The 18,786-nt window shown below is 40.4% G+C and overlaps 1 protein-coding gene across 12 annotated transcripts in view; it reads left to right on the top strand.

The window, feature by feature from the left end:
* The first annotated feature begins 9,577 nt into the window (after positions 1 to 9,577).
* The window catches only part of CTNND2 (catenin delta 2), a 644,208-nt gene continuing 634,999 nt past the window's right edge, over positions 9,578 to 18,786 (top strand). For 4 of the 12 annotated variants that reach the window (XM_027889023.1, XM_027889022.1, XM_027889020.1 and 1 more), the window contains exon 1: positions 9,585 to 9,906. In XM_027889023.1, coding sequence (XP_027744824.1) covers positions 9,870 to 9,906 — 37 coding nt within the window. In that variant the 5' untranslated portion in view covers positions 9,585 to 9,869. Of the gene's footprint in view, positions 9,907 to 18,786 lie in introns of all 12 variants that reach the window. The other 8 variants (XR_003571787.1, XM_027889021.1, XM_027889031.1 and 5 more) reach the window with 7 other exon arrangements.

The raw sequence follows: 18,786 nt of genomic DNA, 5'->3' as shown, positions 1-18,786 counted from the left end.
CTCAGAATCTTTAAAGGGCATTAAGGGAATGAGTGAAACTTACTACTGTAGGATATTGGAGATTAAAAAAAAAAAGAAAAGGATGGCAGAGTTGGTTGAGGTAGACAATAACACTGAAAAGAAATCAGGTGATCACAGATCTACAGAGACAAGAAATCAAGACCAAAGGAGGCATCTGTGATACAGTAAGTGAAAGAGCCTTCCCCATTCCTCTGGAAGGCTAATGAACCTCCGCTGTCCCTCTGATCTGAAAGAGTTGTCAGGACATGGTATAATGGTTAGGAGCATGTAGTTTTAGTCATTCCTCACAACAAAAAAGTGGTAGCATCTGGTGGGCAACTTCACCTCTTCCAGTAACATCTTATTTGTTTGCCAGTTACTCATAAGAGGGAGAGTTGAGACTGTCTGACAAACCAGTGGGAGAAGAGGAGTCTACCAGCCATAGCCAGTGCAGTCTGCCCTTCACAGAAGTTAACATTATGGGGACTCTTTGTACTTGCCCACTCTGGAGTACATTGGCTATATTTGGGAATTTTTTTCTATCTTGCTTCTATGTTTTTCCTTATCCAGAGACCTCAGTCTAGTCTAGTGTGTGTGATATCCCCATTTAATACGTGAAACAGTACAAAACAATTTTATGGAAGTTACGGACATATCCTGTCTCAGTGAAGACCTGTAACAGAGCATCCTAACCCTCAGTCATCTGTTCTAATGACTGCCTCATACATATATTAAATGAAACACACTAATGGTCTGCTATCTCTATCACTGTGACAATCTTAAGATAGTTATTAGATACATTAAAGCTCCAGATCACATTTCTTATAATAGACTAATGTAATATTATATTTGAGGAACAAGTCACTAAATAACTGCTGATGAAACACCCTTTACGTATCAAAGTATTTTTCTTCAGTGTAATGCACTGACCATTACTTCTACACGTGAAACCTAAGAGAAAGATAAAACTTACATATTGTTGAAATTAATACTTGTCATTTTAATGCTTATAAACACACAATGCATTCTATAAAGAGGCAAGGAATAATTGGTAAAAAATGAAAGAAGGGAAATTTAGTTTAGATATTAGGAAGAAACGCTTCAGTGTGAGGATGAAGAGATACTGGAACAGGTTGCTTAGGGAAACTGTGGATGCCACATCCATGGAAGTGTTCAAGACCAGGCTGGATAAGGCCTTGAACAACCTGGTCTAGTGGGAGGTGTCCCTGCCCATGGCAGGGAGGTTGGAACTAGATGATCTTTAAGGTTCCTTCCAACTCTGAACATTCTGTGATTCTATGATTCTTCTTTCTTTTGAGCTCTATGTACAAAAACAAAAACAAAAACTGTAGCTTTTGAAAAGCCTTTACCTGCTCTGGACTACTCAAATAACATGGCAGAAAGATGAGATCCCTTACAATTTGATTGTGTAGCTTAATAATTTTTTTTACAAGAAACAGCTACCTCAAGAAAGTGCATTCTAGACATAAAATTCATACTAAGGGTATGAAGATCAAAATCTACTCTGCATCACACAATTGCTTGATGCAGTACTAGGTTAAATTGGCAACTACCTTGTCAGTTACTCATTGGAATAAGCAACAGGAAAAAAGAATCCAAAGATGGATAGTTACTCACCTGTATTTTTTTATAGAATATGTTTAAACTTTGAAAAGCACAGTACTATTCTCTACTGCTTTATAACAGCTGAAAAATCTCCAAGGCATCACAAAATAACATAAACATAGCCAAAGGTCACTGAATCTAATACAAGTTTCTAAATTGATATCCTAGAGTGAAAAAGGAATAAATTTGCCATTTGAACTTTGTATGTGACAATAGTAACTTACTTTAGGGACACAGCTGACATGGGAAATGTCAAAGATTTTTTGTAACTCAGTTAAAAGGCTTTACCCCTTTAAAAGGATTCTTGCTGTTGGGTTCATGGGAGCTGTCACAGCACACTTTTAATGTCTCTCCAAAAAGACTGGTGCTGAGACTGACTATGTTGTTTTTGAACACCTGCAGTTGTTCTTATAGCATATAGCCACAGTAGAAGTTGTGGAAATTCCAAAATCCAGCAAAAATAACTAACTAAATGTAAGTTAAATCCATTTTTAATAAGTACTTGATAAATAATAATAATAATAATAAAGCTTTACATTAGTATTTAGAAACATCATCTTATTTCCCTCTTAGAATTTTTTACTACCTTACAGGTTATTACTTCCATTTTTTTTTCTTCTTGCACAAGAGGTAAAAGAATACTAAACTCAGTTATCTTTTTTAATTTAAGCAGGTGGTGCTGATAAAATATATATTTCTGTTTTGCACTAAGTGGCAAAACCAGGACAATTAAAAATAACCCAAGGGAGGTCAGGTGTGCAGTAATACAGAGATTTAAATACCAGAATTACATGAGAAATAAGAATTTAGTTTTTCTGCTGAAAAAGCATAGGGTAAGAAGCTCAAGTTTTCTTCACCAACTGTTACTCTGAAATTGAAAGAGCAGGAACAGAACAGAAAATGAGGGAAAACACATCCTGTCCTGTGTGCTCCACATATTTTCTTGACACATTTAAAAGCTGTGCTGAAAACTATCACAAAGAACATAGAAGGACAGTGACAGCTTTCAAGAAAGGTGTCAAGCTGAACAATTTATAATTTATTTCCACTTTTACAACATCACTGTGAAAATCTAGTTTCCCAGATAGAAAATTATGATATGTAAACTTTCATAAGGAAAATTCAGTATTGTACTCCTCCACTGCACAGTCAGCCATTCTACTCACAGATTAATGGCTATTTAAACTGCAGCAATTGGTCCTCCTTTGTTGCTGAAAATTATTCTTTCTAAACCACAGAGATTTTAGAAGTAAGCTTACTACTGAAGACTCTATGGGATGATGACAAACACACATCTTTCTAGTGCAAATCGTGTATGGGATCAGATACATCCAATTATGCAAAACTGGTTAATAGGTATGAATCGGATGATCTGACACAGTCCAACATTTTTTGAGATGTACTAATTCTGAGGCCTGACAGAGGGAATTGTCAGGTCTGAGACAATCTGCTTCACAACTATGAAGTACAGAAGAGTTCAGTTGAGAAAAGAAAGGAAATGAGGCAGTTTGGGCCTCAGTATGTACAGGACATGCCAGAGGACCTTCCATCTACAGTGCAAACAGTGCTCTCCGGACATACCCCATCTGTGACTTGGTGCTACTGATGGGGGAAACGCTTTGACTGCACCAAGAGCATACTCAAGAAACTCCAGGTATGGATGCAAGGAATATTACAATGTGTCTTCCTGTACATTAAAACATTAATGTATGTGCCACATAAGAAGAGAATTCTTGCAAGGAGTCCTTGCTAACTATCGTATACCCATGGAGCTTCAGAGGTCTGGCTTTTCACAAGAGTTGTTAGTGTAACTATCAAATGAAACTGAGAGTAAGGTTCTGAACAGGCGTCAGATGAGAAGCTAGTCTCCTGACCATTGGAAAAACACATCAACAACCTTCAGAAACTTAGAACCATGCTGGTTGGAAAAAGTAGAAGTGTATAACTTTCGGAGCACCATGTTCATGGAGTATAACAGTAAAGCAAAACTAGCTATATCTTTCCTGATGCTGACTAAATACAATAGAGCACAGATTAGAAATGACCTAGCATTCCATAGTTGCAAGATATGCCAAGTCAATAATTTTGCTTTCATGGTAGGTAATATCTCAGTTTTAAGCAATATGAGGTCTAACTAGATGCTCTACTGGTTCCTGAAACTCTGTTAGTCTTTTAAACTGTGGAAAAAATACATAGTAAAACCACATAATTTGATTAAATTAAAGGATAATCAGTATAACGAGATTTCACTACCTTTTATTCACATTGCACCATTTTCTGTATCTGTAGCAAGATTTCTACTTGGATTTTTGCAGGATGGTCTTTTTTTGTTGAGATAGATTTCTTCAATATGCAAGTACAGTGAAGAGAAAAAAGAATCCAAAAGGAGCAAATACAGTTTTATTTAAGTGTTATACCTTAATCCTAAATGCTTTGGTAGCTCTTAATGCATTGAGGGATGCATCCTGAGAATGTCTTTGCATTTCAATTGACAATAAAAGAGATAACTGTGTTTTGAATTATTAAAACTAGATTATAATTTGCAGCTGAGTTGACATCAGACTGCTCATAATACTGGGTGACATGAAGATAAATTGAGATTACTCTCTTTCATGGGATTAGGATCGAGAATTTATTTCAGAACATTCAGCTCTTTGTATAGCCTGCACATGTACAGGATATAGGAATCTATAACAGCAAACTTTCTTTTACTGGATGCTGAAAAGAACTACTTTTACGCTACATTAATTTTCATTTCAACTTCTGGCCTTCCATCTTTCAAACGACAATACCCCAAAAAGTTAAAAAACAAAACAACAACAACAACAACAACCCCAAACAAAAACCCCCCAAAACAACAACAAAACCAAACTAAAACCCCTAATCCCTCTTTAAATCAGATGTGTTTAAGTGAGAGGAATAAGCAGCTACATTCTCTCTTACCCTCTTAATATTTCCATTATGTTTTTCTTTGAAGTTAACTAAAAAATCCAACAAAAAATCCAATCAGGAACACTTAGATAAGTTTTATTATTAAATAATGCAGTCCCTCTACTATACCTTGAACAGGAGTGCTGATTGATTGTGACTGACACAGACAATTGAATTCAATTGAATTTTTAGCTTTTTGTATATTTTTTTTTTAAATCCGTCATGCTCAAAATGCCAAAAAACTTAGGAAATTAATGGCAGCTACTAGCTAAATAATTATTTAAATTTTTTTTTTTTTTAAGTTGAGTAGGTCCAAAAACCATTTTAAACCAGTTGTTTCAGAGGAATTTTGCTTATAACTGCCTATGTGGTCATCAGTGGATGAAGATGGGAATAAGAAAATCCCAGTCAGGTCCTAGGGAACCAACAGTTGTATTCAGTACATACAAACCAACTCTCTCAATGCAAATATAGATTCATTTACAAAATCTTCAGGTATTACAAATTCAATTGTATCTTCCTATTGCCAGTCAAGCTTAGCACTTCAACACTAATTTACTCATAATCAGACTGAGTCAAAGCCAGCTGTGCCTCAGAATAAAAAATACCTTGGGTTTCTTTAGAAGACTTCTGCTAAAAATATATTTACATGAGATCAGGACAGGAGCTTATGCAAATACAATCATGCAAACCTTCTGTTGTCATGTCATTGTTGGGACATAGAAAGCCAGTGTCATCCCAGGATTTACATGTCTATGTAATATTGTGCAACAATTTAGAAGAAATGAAAAATGAAATATAATTCAAAGATGACTTGACTTTTTAAAGATACTACCATAGTCAAAAAAAAGAGAAGAAATTTTGATCAGTTATTTAAATTCATTACCAGCTTAGTTTCATTAAGACACCATAGTGTGCATCTCAAGAAAAATGCTCTTATTTGAAATGTAATTCAATGGATGTTGTCATCTCCTTTGAATAATTGCACTTTCAAATAATTATTGGAAAGGGATAAGACAGTAATTGCAATAACTTCTTTGAAATATTCCTCTAAACTTGAAAAACTAATTATACTTGGCTGATTTTTCAGTTTATTGAAAAGGCAAAAAACATGCTTTCTCAACTTTATTCCAGGTTTGCTGAAAATTGCCTGAAACATGAACCTATTACATACACCTAGTTTTACTTCAGTTATATTCTTAGTATGGAAAGTTCCCATTGACTTCAGAGTGACAAAGGAAGTTGCTGGATTCTGACCATTACAGAAGATCTCAACAATCTTCATACAAAGTACTTATTTAAATTCAAACATGATCTTCAAGTAAGAAAGTCAAACCAGCCAAGAAATATTTTCCCTTCTATCCAAACATTCAGGAAACAAGTCCCTAAACTCTTTTCCAAGAAGGAATAAACTAAAATTAAATATGGTTTCTGTTGAGACAGTACAAGCAGACACAACTAGTGCTTGTATATAGGTATCCCATATTTTAGATGCGTTGTCTAACTGTTGACTAATGGACTTTTCCTTGTGTTCTTCCACTGCGAGTTTCATCCTTTGCCACAAAGAAAAAGTTATATTTCTAGTTAGCAGGATGGGAAGAGTATCACTAGCAACCAGCTATAGTAGCATGCAACCCTTGAGCCTAAGCTTAAAGAATTTGCAGTTGCTATTACTGTTTATAATACAGTCATTTAGAAGACTAATTTTCTGAACATTCTATTACTGGATTTAACTCTGTTCATGTTAGTACCTTTTTTTTCTGTTTTCTAAAATTTTTACTTGTCTTTACTTTGATCAAATAGACATTTGAGGTCTCAAGGGCCTTCGTAAACCTAATAGTCAAATATAAATGGCAAAGATGCTTTTATAGCTTCTGTGCTTGAAAATATTGGCCTTGACATGATAATAAATTCTTTTTCTTTTTCCAGCTTTTTCAAGAAAAAAAAAAATCAGCAACACACAAAAACTAACTCAAACAAACCCTCAAAAAAGTTACCCAAAGCTTAGGATAGATACACCACTCCCAGGCACAGACCTGAGAAGTCTGAGAAAACAGACTGTCTGTATTTAAGAAGGCTGAGACTGGACAAAAAGTGAACAGCTTTCACTTACATATGCTTTTGGCTTGTCAGAACAAAATGGCTTAGTCACTAGGAATGAAGTAGGCAGACAGTACCTACTATAGACCGGGCAATCTCTTCCAGAAGTTGATTCCACTCTTCTTTACATTCTTACCCCTCACTGCTCTCCCTTACCCTTCCTCTGTGACAGCAGCAGTAAAAAGCCATTTCTGAACATCTGATTTATTTCCCTTGTCCCATTTCTCCATATTCATAGGCAGGGTTCAGTCCTGGCTCCTTCTCTGACCTCCCCTGATGTCAGACAATATTGAAAAGGTGATGCTGGGAGAATCATGGGTGATAAGCAGGAGGAGAAGCTTTGTGAATCCTGTGATGCCTTAGAATGAATTCCCTGTCACACAAAATAATGGTGGGAAAGAGGAAGTCTTGTAAGAGAAAAACAGATGCCTCCAGACACCTCCCAGATTCCTCCAAAGAACTCTTCTGCCTCCAGCCTTCACTTTCCCTACAGAGGGTATATACCTTTATTGCTACTATATTTAACTTCCAGGTTAGATTACTCAGATCAGTATAGCTAACTGGGTAACCTTAACAGTGTGGGAAGAATCAGATGTCTTAGGTACATCCTTCACTAGCACACGCTGCTCATCCCACAATTAGGCCAGATGTGTACAGTCCCCAAGGCCATGAAATGCCCCTATTCCATGGTTATATTTCAGGGGGGATAAAGGAGGACATGGCCTGCTTCTAGCCCTTTTACCTCTTTTTCATTTATTGACAGAAAGACCTTTCAGCTCTGAAAAAGAGAAGAGGCTGAGCTGCAGAAGGTCTATCACATGATGCTCTGGTCAATCTAGGATGGGATAATACCCAGTAATTTTATTATCAAGTACGTCTTGAGGTTTAACAGTAGGATAGCAACTCTAGGTACCTACTTGGTTATACACTACTTTCAGTTCATAATCAGATGCCTGTCTCGGGCTGGGAATCATAAACCCAGGGTCTTGGACTTAAAAGACATTTTATTATTCTTCCAGATTGAGATAATGAGCTACTTTTGTTTTTTCACTCTCCCTATTGCTGACTTCAGTGACCAGTGATATTATCAAAGGGGAAAACTAAGTTTTAGTCTAATCAAAAGTTTGGGCAATGGACTAATTGGTTGCTTCTGTACTCAAGTCAAGGGCAAGACTGTATTCACTACCGTGTTCTGCCACCAGCAAGCTCGGCTCTGGTTGCAACTCAGTAGGCATTGGGAGGGGGAGATGCATGTAATACCAGTACTCAATGATTAGGTTTGGGGTTTACTCTGTTTTTGAACCTAGAGGTACTCTGTCCACAGGTCCCAGTAGTTGGGCAAAGTCTGGTTTGGCATTGAGGGGCGCAGCCAGACTGAATCACCCTCAGTCGTAACTTACTGATTTTGATGCAGGTGGATGGGCCACCTTCACTTAACCCAGAAAAGGGACATATACTAGTCATCTATATGGTTCAATAAATATGGAAATAAAACTTCCCAAAAAGGAGACCTCAGGTCGAAAGCAAGGCATTCTGGCGCTGAGAAGATATGTAGCCTTTGGCCTTCCCGTGAAACGAAGGGAAGGGTAGTCACTTCAACCAAAACCTCGGTGAGGTGAAGAGGGAACTTCAGTCAGGTGAAGCTCCTTCTCGCCGGACAGTTTGGGTAAGCTGCGAAAACGCGAGGCGAGAGGTGGCAGCAGCGAGTCGCCGTGCATCCTGGCCGCGACGGTCGGTCGGTCGGTCCCGCTGCCGCCCCAACTCAGCCCGGTGGCAGGTCCCGCTGCCGCGCCCGCCGTTGTCCCTGCGGGCCCGTCATGACATATCCAGGGCGGCGGGCGGTGCTGGAGGGGGGCGGGGAGGCGGCGGGGGAGGATGGATGGGAGAGCCGTGTCCCTGCGGGAGCGGCTGGCATGGCAGCAACTAGTGCCGGGGGCACATGCGGGTCCTCTCCCTGTGGGGCAGGTGCTGCAACAAATGACCAGCTCTGGGTGCTGCCCTGGCGCCTCGGTCGACTCTGTGGCTGTCCCTATTGCCGCGCTGATGCTCAGCCTGCTGTAAGCGGGAAATAGCAGCAGTTACCCCGGGCAACAATCCCAAAAAATTGGTGGTTTTGCTCAGGTACCAAAACTGCGAGGCGAGTTGAAAGGAGCCCTGGAGTGGCAACTTTCAGGTGAGTGCTGCAACTGCATTCCCCACAAGTTTCTCAGACAGAGTTAAGGGTGCACAGGAGTAAAACACGACTTCCATATTCCTTACCCTCTCTGCTTGCAAGAAGACTTCTGAAAACATGGAAGATTTCCCAACTAGGTTTCCCAAGGATGAGAAGAGAGAACCGAAGAAACACGAGCCAGGAAATGAGCTCTTGCTTCCCTGTTACAGTCACCCTTTTGGATGGCAGAACTCAAGTTCCCAACCCATGACGGCAGGAGCCGCGGTGACTGCCGAAGGGCTGCTTCACACCTGCGCCCGCCGCCCCGCCTCCCCCTTCCCCAGTAAATCAGAGTTCCCCCCCGGCCGCGGGGTGCTGGGGGAATACGGGGACGCGCCCCTCTGCGGAGACGCTGAGGGGGACCTGGCCCGGCCCTACCTCGGCCCCGCCCGGCACGGGCGGTGGCTCCTCGTCGGGAGTGGGGCCGCCCGTCCCCCTCTCTCCCCCCCTCCCAGCGCCGGCTGCTCGGCCGCGGCGGGCGCGCTCCTGCTGGGGAGGGGACGGGCAGGGAGGGGCGGAGGCAGGCGGGAGGGAGGGAGGCAGGGCGGGCGGGAGCGCGGCGGCGGCAGATGCTGCGGCGGCGGCGGCTGTGTCTCCTTCGGCCACATCCCGCGGCCGGTGCGCCCGCCCGGCGCGCTGCGCTACGGCGCCGCCGCGCAGCCTGCCCCAGCCGCCGCCGCCGCAGCGGCCCCGCGCCTCGCCCCAGCGGCGGGGCGGTGGATGCCGAGCCCTCCTCGCCCCGGCAGCCAGCGGGCAGCTGTCCTGCGGCCGAGACCCGCGGAGCCGGACCGGCGCGCTCGCACGGACACGGGGACGCACGGGCGTACAGGGGCACACACGCACGCCCGGGGTGCGGGAGGGGGGGGGGGCAAGCCGAAGATGCTGCAGCTGGGCAAGGTCAGGACCTTGCGGTGAAGCCCAGGGCTGTCGCTCGCCCCCCCCCTTTCCCCCCTTTCCTCCTTGCCTGACGGACTGAGGATTTGCTGCTGGGTTTTGGTATATGTTTGGGAGCAAGCAGGCTGAATCGGCGCCGATCGGTGAGTACGACAGGCATCGTAATGGTGCCAGGTGCTCTCCCCCCTCTCCCCCCCCCCACCTTCCTGCTTGCGTGATGTTTCTTTTTGGTGTGCGGTTCTGCGCTGCTCCCTTCGCTGAGGCAGCCGGGCTGGGTTGGGCTGCAAGGGGCAGTGTTTGTGCCTTCAGCCGAGAGGTAACAAAGTGCGTTATTTCCCCATGGTTCTTCCTTCCGCGCCTCCCCCCCTCCATCGCTTTCCTCCCTTTCTTTCTACGTTAGTCGTTGCTTATGTAGGGCATCCGCGGCACGGTGTCTCCCGACGCCCTGCACTAATGTGCTCGTTACGGCAGTGAAGTCATGGGCCAGGGAGGAGGAGGAAGAAGAAGAAGAAGGAGCCCGGGGACCCGCGGGCGGGGGCAGCGCCCGGCCCTGCGCGGAACCCGGGCCCTGGGGCGGCTCCGAGCGGCGGCTGCTGCGCGGTTCTGTGTGTCTGTGCTGCATGTGTATGTGTATCTGTGTGTGTGTGCGGAGGGGTGTGTGTTCTTCCTTTGAAGCCACCGTCTGCGAAATCCTGCGCCCGAGGAGCGGGCGGAGGGGGTGGGGAGAGGAGCCGCGATGTGCGCTGTGATGTTTCGTTGATCTATATTTAATGGCTGAAAGGAGAGATGCTTTTCTTTCCTTTACCCTTACCTTACTCTTATTCTGGTATGTAATGTGCTTGCATTGATCGGTCAAAGCATAGTTTCAGCTGAATCAAGTCACCACATAGGAAGGAGGTGCAGTGGCACAGGCAGTACATGTAATACACAAATTCATCTGGCCAGGGATCTTGGAAGAAAATGAGAAAAACCCTCAAGAGGGATGATTTTAGAAACCATGCTAAATATCCCCTGGAGAGATTGGAAGCACGAATACATGGGAGAGTGTAATACAGTATCTCGTGCTGATACATTTTCTTATACTTTGTTAGAGTGTGCTTTGTTTGGATTCAGGGTGTTATGGTTAACCCTATGCATTACAGGAAAAAATATCCAAAACTTGATGAAATATTTAGAAATGAAGAGGTCCCTTTATTGAACAGCCAATTCTTAACTTCTTTGGCTGTAGTAATTGATATTTGTGCCCCTTAAAACATGTATTGCCTTTTTATTGGCAATAACAATGAAAGTAAAAACTTCACATTGCAGGTTTATTTTCTAAGTCTATATAGGTAGCCTGTATGTAAAGTGAAAACAGTGAGTCAGCCTGAGCTGTGGTTCACAACAAACCTCTCCATAAGGTACGTCAAGGCTTACGTACCTCAAGATAGAGAGAGGACAACCCAGAATATGGAGTTTATGTAAGTCTGTTGTGGCTTTTCCAAAATCAAGACAGGAAAAAAAAATCTTTGTCATCCTGTATTTGATATTCATCCTGTCTTAAAAAATAAACTGATTATATAACTCATAGGCTGGGTTGATAATTTTCAGACTGCCTGCTTAGTTGGTCAGTGTATAAATGACATGGCATGAAGGGGTTAAGGGCAGGTCTCTGGAAAAAGCTGCTGCACATCCTACTAGTGGGCCTCTGAGAGTCAAATGGCTTTTTTATGAGCCTATTTGCCTTTACACAGGTTAGCTGGGGAGGAGCCCCAACCTTAAATCCAAACCACCTAGGAAGGCTGTGATATTTAAGCAAAACGTTATGCGATGTTCAGATACCCTTGTAATACTGTTTCTGAGCCAAGTTGATGAAGCTGCCTCTCTTCAATCTATGAATGACTTGACCCTTTGGCAGCCTTGAATGACTATCAGTCTCTGTCCTGCAAAACTGCAGAGAACTTGTGATTGATCATCGACGTTAATGAGAAGTTGATTAATAGCTCGGGACTGGGTTGAATGTGATTATGTTAAATGTTATAGTTCCGAAACAGGATATCGCATCTTGATCACGTTGCTCAGAGATGGTTTTTGCAGTCTGTTATATAAGAGAGGCTTGGGGAAAAAAGAGAGTTGCGGGCTGTGCTGTGTATACGTACTAAAGGAAATACCCCTCAAACCTGCTGGTAGGAAGCAAAGTATTTGTTTCTGAATGTCAGTTGTATGACTTTTTGTGAATTGCAAGAAGTCCAGCTATAGTGCTAAAGTTCTGGTTGTCAGGTACCTTAATTGATGTTAAAAGCAATAAATAGCTCATTGGTGACACAAGTTTGTGACTTTTGCTGTGGTTTTTTTTGGATAATGATACTAAAAAAAAATTCATCCTCACATAATGAACTCTGACAGGCAGCTGCACAAAATAGAAATAGTAGCAACTAAAAAAAACAAGATGTTTGCATAATTTTGATTTGCATAATTTACCTTTGCTGATGGATGGTATCAATTTAATGGCTGTGGTTCAATGTTGTTTCTCAAGACACGTGTAAAATCAACTTATGCTACAAAGGAAGTGCCAAAGCAGTTTATTTTAAGAGTTTTAAGAAATGCATTTTTAGGTAGGGCTGTAAATTGGCATGTAAATGGAGCAGCTAACAGAATCAGCAGAACTCATGAGTGTTAAATTTTTCACTAAATTTCAGATACACTCTCTATTTCATGGTTCAGTATGATATAATTTTTAGAGCTGATCACTTATGGAAATTCCAGCCTATCTTTGTTAGGATTTCAAGCATATGTTTCTGTCCTAGAAGTAACTGTTTTCAGAAGTATCAGCAAGATAAGGAAAATACATTATTACAGTACTCTTCACTTAAATAAGGACCTGTGGTTTTGATGCTTATTGATTGTGCTTGTAAGTCATGAAGAGTTTGAGATTTGAAGCTGAGGTTTAACAAAAATGAAAGTGATTGTATTTCCCTTTGAAGGCCTCAGTAAGATCTTGTTACGGGATGAATTGTGGATGCTTATTTAACTGTGCAGTATTAAATTTAGTAGTATAGTTATTAATAACATACGAGTAAGCAATAAACTTTATGGAGGCAGCATTTTTAAATATAGTGAATTTATTTTTTAAGTGACAGAATGACTCTCAAATAGGACTAAACCACATTTACTCTTAAAGAAGGAATTGTTTTTGTCATGATGAAAGACATGGAATGCATTATTTTTCTGACCTGTGTTTTTTATGGGTGCATGAGGGGAAAAGTAATTTCTTTCATGTGAATAAGAAGTCTCCATGCAGTACAGGAGTGCAGTCCTCTGCTCATGCACTGCAGAACCACGTGACCCTTTGGCTAATGGCTCCTTTGTAGTTAGGCTCACTTGGAAAGAAGTCTGAATGCAGCATGACACACTGAAACAATTTGTTCTATCCCTTTGGGATATGCTAACTTTGTGTCACAAATGGGTTGTAAAAGCAGATTGCCTGACCAGATTCTCTTGCACTATACTGGACAAAATTTAAGTTCAATAATATTGAAAAGGAAATATGGTATCTGTTTTTATGTAAACCATTTGCCATGTGAATAGATGTGTGTTTTTTCTTGTATTAACTGCCAGTTCAGTGTAAAACTGAGAAACAGAGAAACATCTCATTATCTATGAGAGCAAGTTTAATATTTGTTTAAATTGCTCTTGACATGTTAACTTCTAGTGCATCCTACTGACTCTTGATCTGCCTATTCTACTTTACAAAATTCAGTTATACTAATAAGCAATAACTTCAAGACACATCAGCATGGAGGAGTATGTATTGTCTTGTCTTTTTGGTCACTGCGTATTTTACTGCAGTTTCTAAAAAAAACAAACCCCAAAACAGGCTTGTAATGAAATTCTAAAACTTCGTGCTTCCCAAAGCTGCCAAGAGGTGATAACTTTATAAAATTTGTATATAAAATAACCATGTTTGATGTTGCATTTTATTGTGGTTTATTGCATTAGTCATAATAGTTCTACTATATAAAAACCATTATTTTCTGATTGTTTTAATTTATTTTAAGAAGCCATAAATATGGAGAGCTTGAATAGTAACATCCAAAATCAAGAACATCTGAGACCCAAAGGGTTTTACATTCTCTAGGGGAAGATTTTGCCTTTTTCCCTCCTAATTTCCTATGTTTTCTTCTCCCACTCCTTTTTTTATTTTGGTTTTGCCAATTTTGCAATTGATTTCTTTATCTCCCAAAAATATTCACAGTACAGTAATTTCCTTTTGGTCGAGAAAATAATTTTTTTGGAAACTAACAGTAAAACTTGGATTTGTCTGCTTAGTGTAACATAAAAGTATTCTTTTATAAGCCATGGCTAGATTCTTGTGTTCTAACACAGTTGTTATTCAGCTAAGTAGCACCAAAATATCCCTTTAAGTTTGAATTTTTGAAGGGAGCCAAATGAAATAAACAGGTAGTGTAAACAGGTATTCTGGTGGGATTCTTAATTGTTTTAAATCCATTGGATAAAACTTAGCTCTTACACACCCACTTAGATTAATTTCTTTCAGATTGCTAAGATGTTTGAGAAAATAATTTGAAATAAGATTCAATGTCGTGGTAGAAAATTGCTGTACCTTTTAGCTCCACTAGGATTACTAAGGCTTGTAATTTGCATCCTGTGAAGGTATAATATGCCTTCCATCAGAACCAGCAAGCAGTTTGAAAGGGTGACTGGCAAGGAGCATCTCAGAGGTAATTCAAGGCTCCAGTTTCAGCGTAGTTTCCCACTTCCCAGGAGAGCACTTCTACAATTTTTGAAGGTGGAAAGCATGCGCTGAATGTTGAGAACAGAACATGTGAACCTTACAGTTTTTCTTTACAATTTTCCACTAAAATACTGAAATTCACGAGTGTGTGTATTTTTGGAACACTAGCTGATCTAGAGATGTTTTTGTTGCTTTTGTTTGGTTGGTTGTTTTTTTTAATATATACATTATTTTATATTTATGTGAGCAAAGAAACTAACTTTTCTGAAGATGACATACATGAGTCAAATCCTGGCATCCTGATGGTGTCCTAATGTCGTAGTTGGCTGGTGTCCTAGTTACAGAGGCTGGGACCAGTTTATCACTATGCGGGTATAACCAAAACTGTGTATTCTATGCCCTCTATGCAATTTCTGATGGACAGTAAATAATGGATCATTTGCAGCAGCTGCCAAGGGCACGACTGACACCTCAGCCTACAAGCTGGGTGTCAAAGAAACCCTTTGAGGGGTGTTTCTTTGTCTTCACACTAATAACTGTGATAACAGCTGTGATAACTCCCTTCCGGGGAGGCATTAGCACCTTCTCACGCAGCCTGAGGGGGCATCTCTGCTAATGGGCCATATTGGAGTGGCATAATAGGCAGCTGCAACCACCTAGACCACCAAAGACTCCAAAAATATCCCATAACTCAGAGTTAATTCACCCATTGTGAAACTCCCCGCCCTGGGGGAGGTACTGGGCTTTACCACCTGAACCTGATCACATATAATCTTGGGGTCTTGGGACTTCTGGTACCACTCCTCAGATCCAGAGGAGGACCAGTATTTTAACAGGACTACGACTGCCACTCTCAACAAGACTGAGATCATTACTTCAACAGGACTGCGACCATCACCCAGACCAACAGGTTTTCCTTTCCTTTTACCTTGTGCCTAGGGGGACCAAGGGGTGCTCAGCACAGGGGCCAACCGAACACTGTTCTGTTCTTATCCCACGGTGCTGGGTTTGTGGGGGGTGGAAACCAGTTTTTCTCTGTATAATTGCATTTATTGTCGTCGTTTTTTTTAGTAAATTGTAACTCTGACTTATAATCTTGCTTGAGTTGGGCTCATTTTTCCCACGGGTTTACTTCTAAACCAGCACAGCTGGGTATTAATCAGGTTTATTTGAAAGCAGGTTGTTCTTGTCCCAGTCAAATTTGCTTGTTCAAAAGTAATCATTCTTCTTGCCAAGAGGTTGACTGTTGCTTTACCTATTTGGAATATGGGAAGGCAAAAGCCTTTTCATGCTTTTTTTTTTTTTTTTTTTTTTTCCCCCATGAAAACTGTTATGGCATTACATATGGATGTTCATATTCAGGGAAAAGCAGAGTGAGAAGGCAGAAGGCTATGTCAGAGAATGGTTATCTAAGGAAACAACAGCTTGAAAGTTTTCAGCAATGGAAATGGCTCGAGGTTAGATATGGAAACCCTGTCTGGACAAACCTTTTACTTGTTGTCCTGTATCCCAGAATCTGTAGAGTAATTGAGTTTTTTTCTTTAAATAAGCAGATACCTGAAGATATTCCTAACACCATCACTTTCTCACATTTATTACACCAGCTAAACTTCAGGATATCTTTTGAATATGCCTAATTTCTGAATAGTGTGATACTGTAATAAGTGAGATTCTATGTGATCTAGAAGCTGAACTCTCATAGAAAGTTGGAGTTGGGGCTGCTAAACAGTTTAGGTACTAAATACAGAGTGATATATCCAGTGAATTCTTACAAATCAAAAAATCTAGGTCAGTCTGAGCATTTTGACAAATTTTAACAATATGATTAGTCGTATTTGATACTTTTTGAATATTTCCGATGAAGTACCTGTATTCTTGATCACCACATGATGGTAACCCGAACCTTCAGTTCAGTGCCTAACCTCATCTGACCTAGTGTGCTTAAAAATGCAGTGACTAGAACAAAAAAAGATCTGGGTGTTTTAAAAAGTTTGTGTTTTAATGAAGGACGTTGACAGTAATTGATGAATTACATAATTCTTGCTGCAAATGGTTTTAAAGCTTGAGTTACAAGAATAATGTGATTTTTATATGCGGATTTCCACTGCAGTGCTGATGTATGTCATCTGGTGGTACAGGGGAAAACTTGGAAGTGTGATAGTGCATCTCTTCTTTATATGTGTCAAAAATATAGGAGGCATAATGCATTCTCAAAATTTTCAATACAGTTAAAACAAGAGAAGACAGTTGGCTTTTGTTTTCTTTATTTCTGTCATTTAACTGCATTAAACTTACCCACAGGAAGATTTGGAGTAACAGGGTTGGAAGTTCTGTCCTGCTTAGGGATCAGCAGGTTGATTCCCAAACGCCTCAGCTATGTCTATGTGATTTTCAGAAGGTAAACTTTGGTCCGTTCTGGGAAAAACTCTGTTTGTAATCTTCCACAGACGTCAAGGATTAACTGCTACACATATATTCATTTTATTGATGACTTACAGCATTCTGTAGTTGAATGCATAGGAGGTAGACAGTACCAATTCCTCTTTTTCTGCTGTGTAAACATGATGGTCCCTTAAAGATTTTATAGGTTCACTGGTATGTATTTTTGGTTGAAAGTGTTTCTGACAAGATTGGCAGCTTATTGCACTTATTTTTCACTTCTGACTTCTATTGCCTTTACCAAGAACAAGTAAATTATTACACAGAGTCTCAAGAGTCTTGGGGAACTCTGACGTAAATCTCTCCTAAGAGGAATGGACAGGTTGAGCTTAATTAGAAACATGCGTGTCTAATCAAAGGGTAAACTTGGAATAGCAAGTTTTAAGAACTGGCATTAAAAGCAGAGTCATGATACCAAAAAAATCTTTTTCGTATGAGTGGGAGCATTGAACAGAAGGCGTAGTATACCTCTGAAGCCTAGTGCACTATTCTGATAAGCAATTGTTTAATACCGTCAAGTAAATAGGCCTTCCTAATATGTGTCTTTACATAGCTCCTTCAGTAAGAACAAATTCCAAAGCATGCATTTCTGGTCAAATTATGGAAGTTCGTTAGCCTCTGAATGTTTCCACTGGGATCCTGTGCACTTAATTCTCAATGCTGACTCTCATAATGAGCACCCAAAGGATGGATAATACTCCTCATTTCAGAAAGGAACAAACATTTCTGTGTATCTTATGTAGCATAGATCTGTGCAGCAATTACTTTATGGGGATGAAATGGAAAGCTATGGTGTGAAACATAACTTTTATATCTCTTCTTTGCCTGTTTTGAGGTTGACTTTTGATTAGTTGTCTTAAAAGTTCCCTCTCCATAAATACCTTTTAATTAAAAATAGCAAAGATTAATCAGCTTTGTAATTCTTAGTTTTCTATCCCTAAGTCTGGGAAGTAAAGTTCTTGTTGGTTTTGTTTGTTTTGTTTTTGTTTTTTGCCAGTCTAAAGAGATGTGAATTTTTGGTAGTGAGCAATAAATATTTCTTGTATTTCATGTGTATTAGTATAACAGTATTAACAATATTTGGACTGAGCAGAGGAGACATCTGTTTTTGACTGGTAAAAACAAAATTCCAGGCTTTGATCATGTTTTATGCCCTCGGTTTAGCTTACAGTGGATAAAACTTTGCATAGATAAGTAAAGCAATTTCATTTGATCCACAAAATGAGATTTTTTTTTATTTTTTATTTTTTTTTTTTATTTTTTTTTTTGGTGAGCAAGTGCAAAACAAGCATTTGAGGAATGTGCTATACCTGACAGCGCCAGCTAAGTGCTACGTAAGTTTGACCTGCTTTCAGGATTTTGGGACATCTTGGATTTTTAAGACCTGGCATCTCTGTTTACCCTTCTGAACACACTGTTGTCATTTCATTGGAAACCTATGGGGTAAAGTCGCTTAAAAGAACCTGATTTTCCTGTTTGTGTGTGAAATCCCTATATATATTTACTGAAACCAGAGCTGCCCAGTAAGAGGGAGCAAGAGTTTCCTCTACAACCAGAGTCCTTAGGCTGACATCGCTGATGGATTGCTCTGAGACTCTTAGCATGGTCTCACCTAAAAATATCCAGTGAGGAGCTACTTGGCTTTTGATCAGTGGTAATGACAATATTTCAGGTCCCCAAATAACAGATTATTGGTGATCTATTGAGAGAACAGACTTGGAGCAACAGTGTTTATCAAGGAACTAAACAGTCTGCAATATAAATGACCTTTACATATTTGTGTGTGTGTGTGTTTGTTTTAGGTTTTTTGTTTGTTTTGTTTTGTTTTGGGTTGTTTTTTTTTTTTTTT

This window comes from Empidonax traillii, unplaced genomic scaffold, assembly GCF_003031625.1.
Source record: "Empidonax traillii isolate 1590-97213 ecotype Southwest subspecies unplaced genomic scaffold, ASM303162v1 scaffold249:size1902748, whole genome shotgun sequence".
Taxonomy (NCBI): domain Eukaryota; kingdom Metazoa; phylum Chordata; class Aves; order Passeriformes; family Tyrannidae; genus Empidonax; species Empidonax traillii.
Note: the sequence above shows the minus strand (reverse complement) of the source record. Positions and strands in the feature narration are given on the sequence as shown.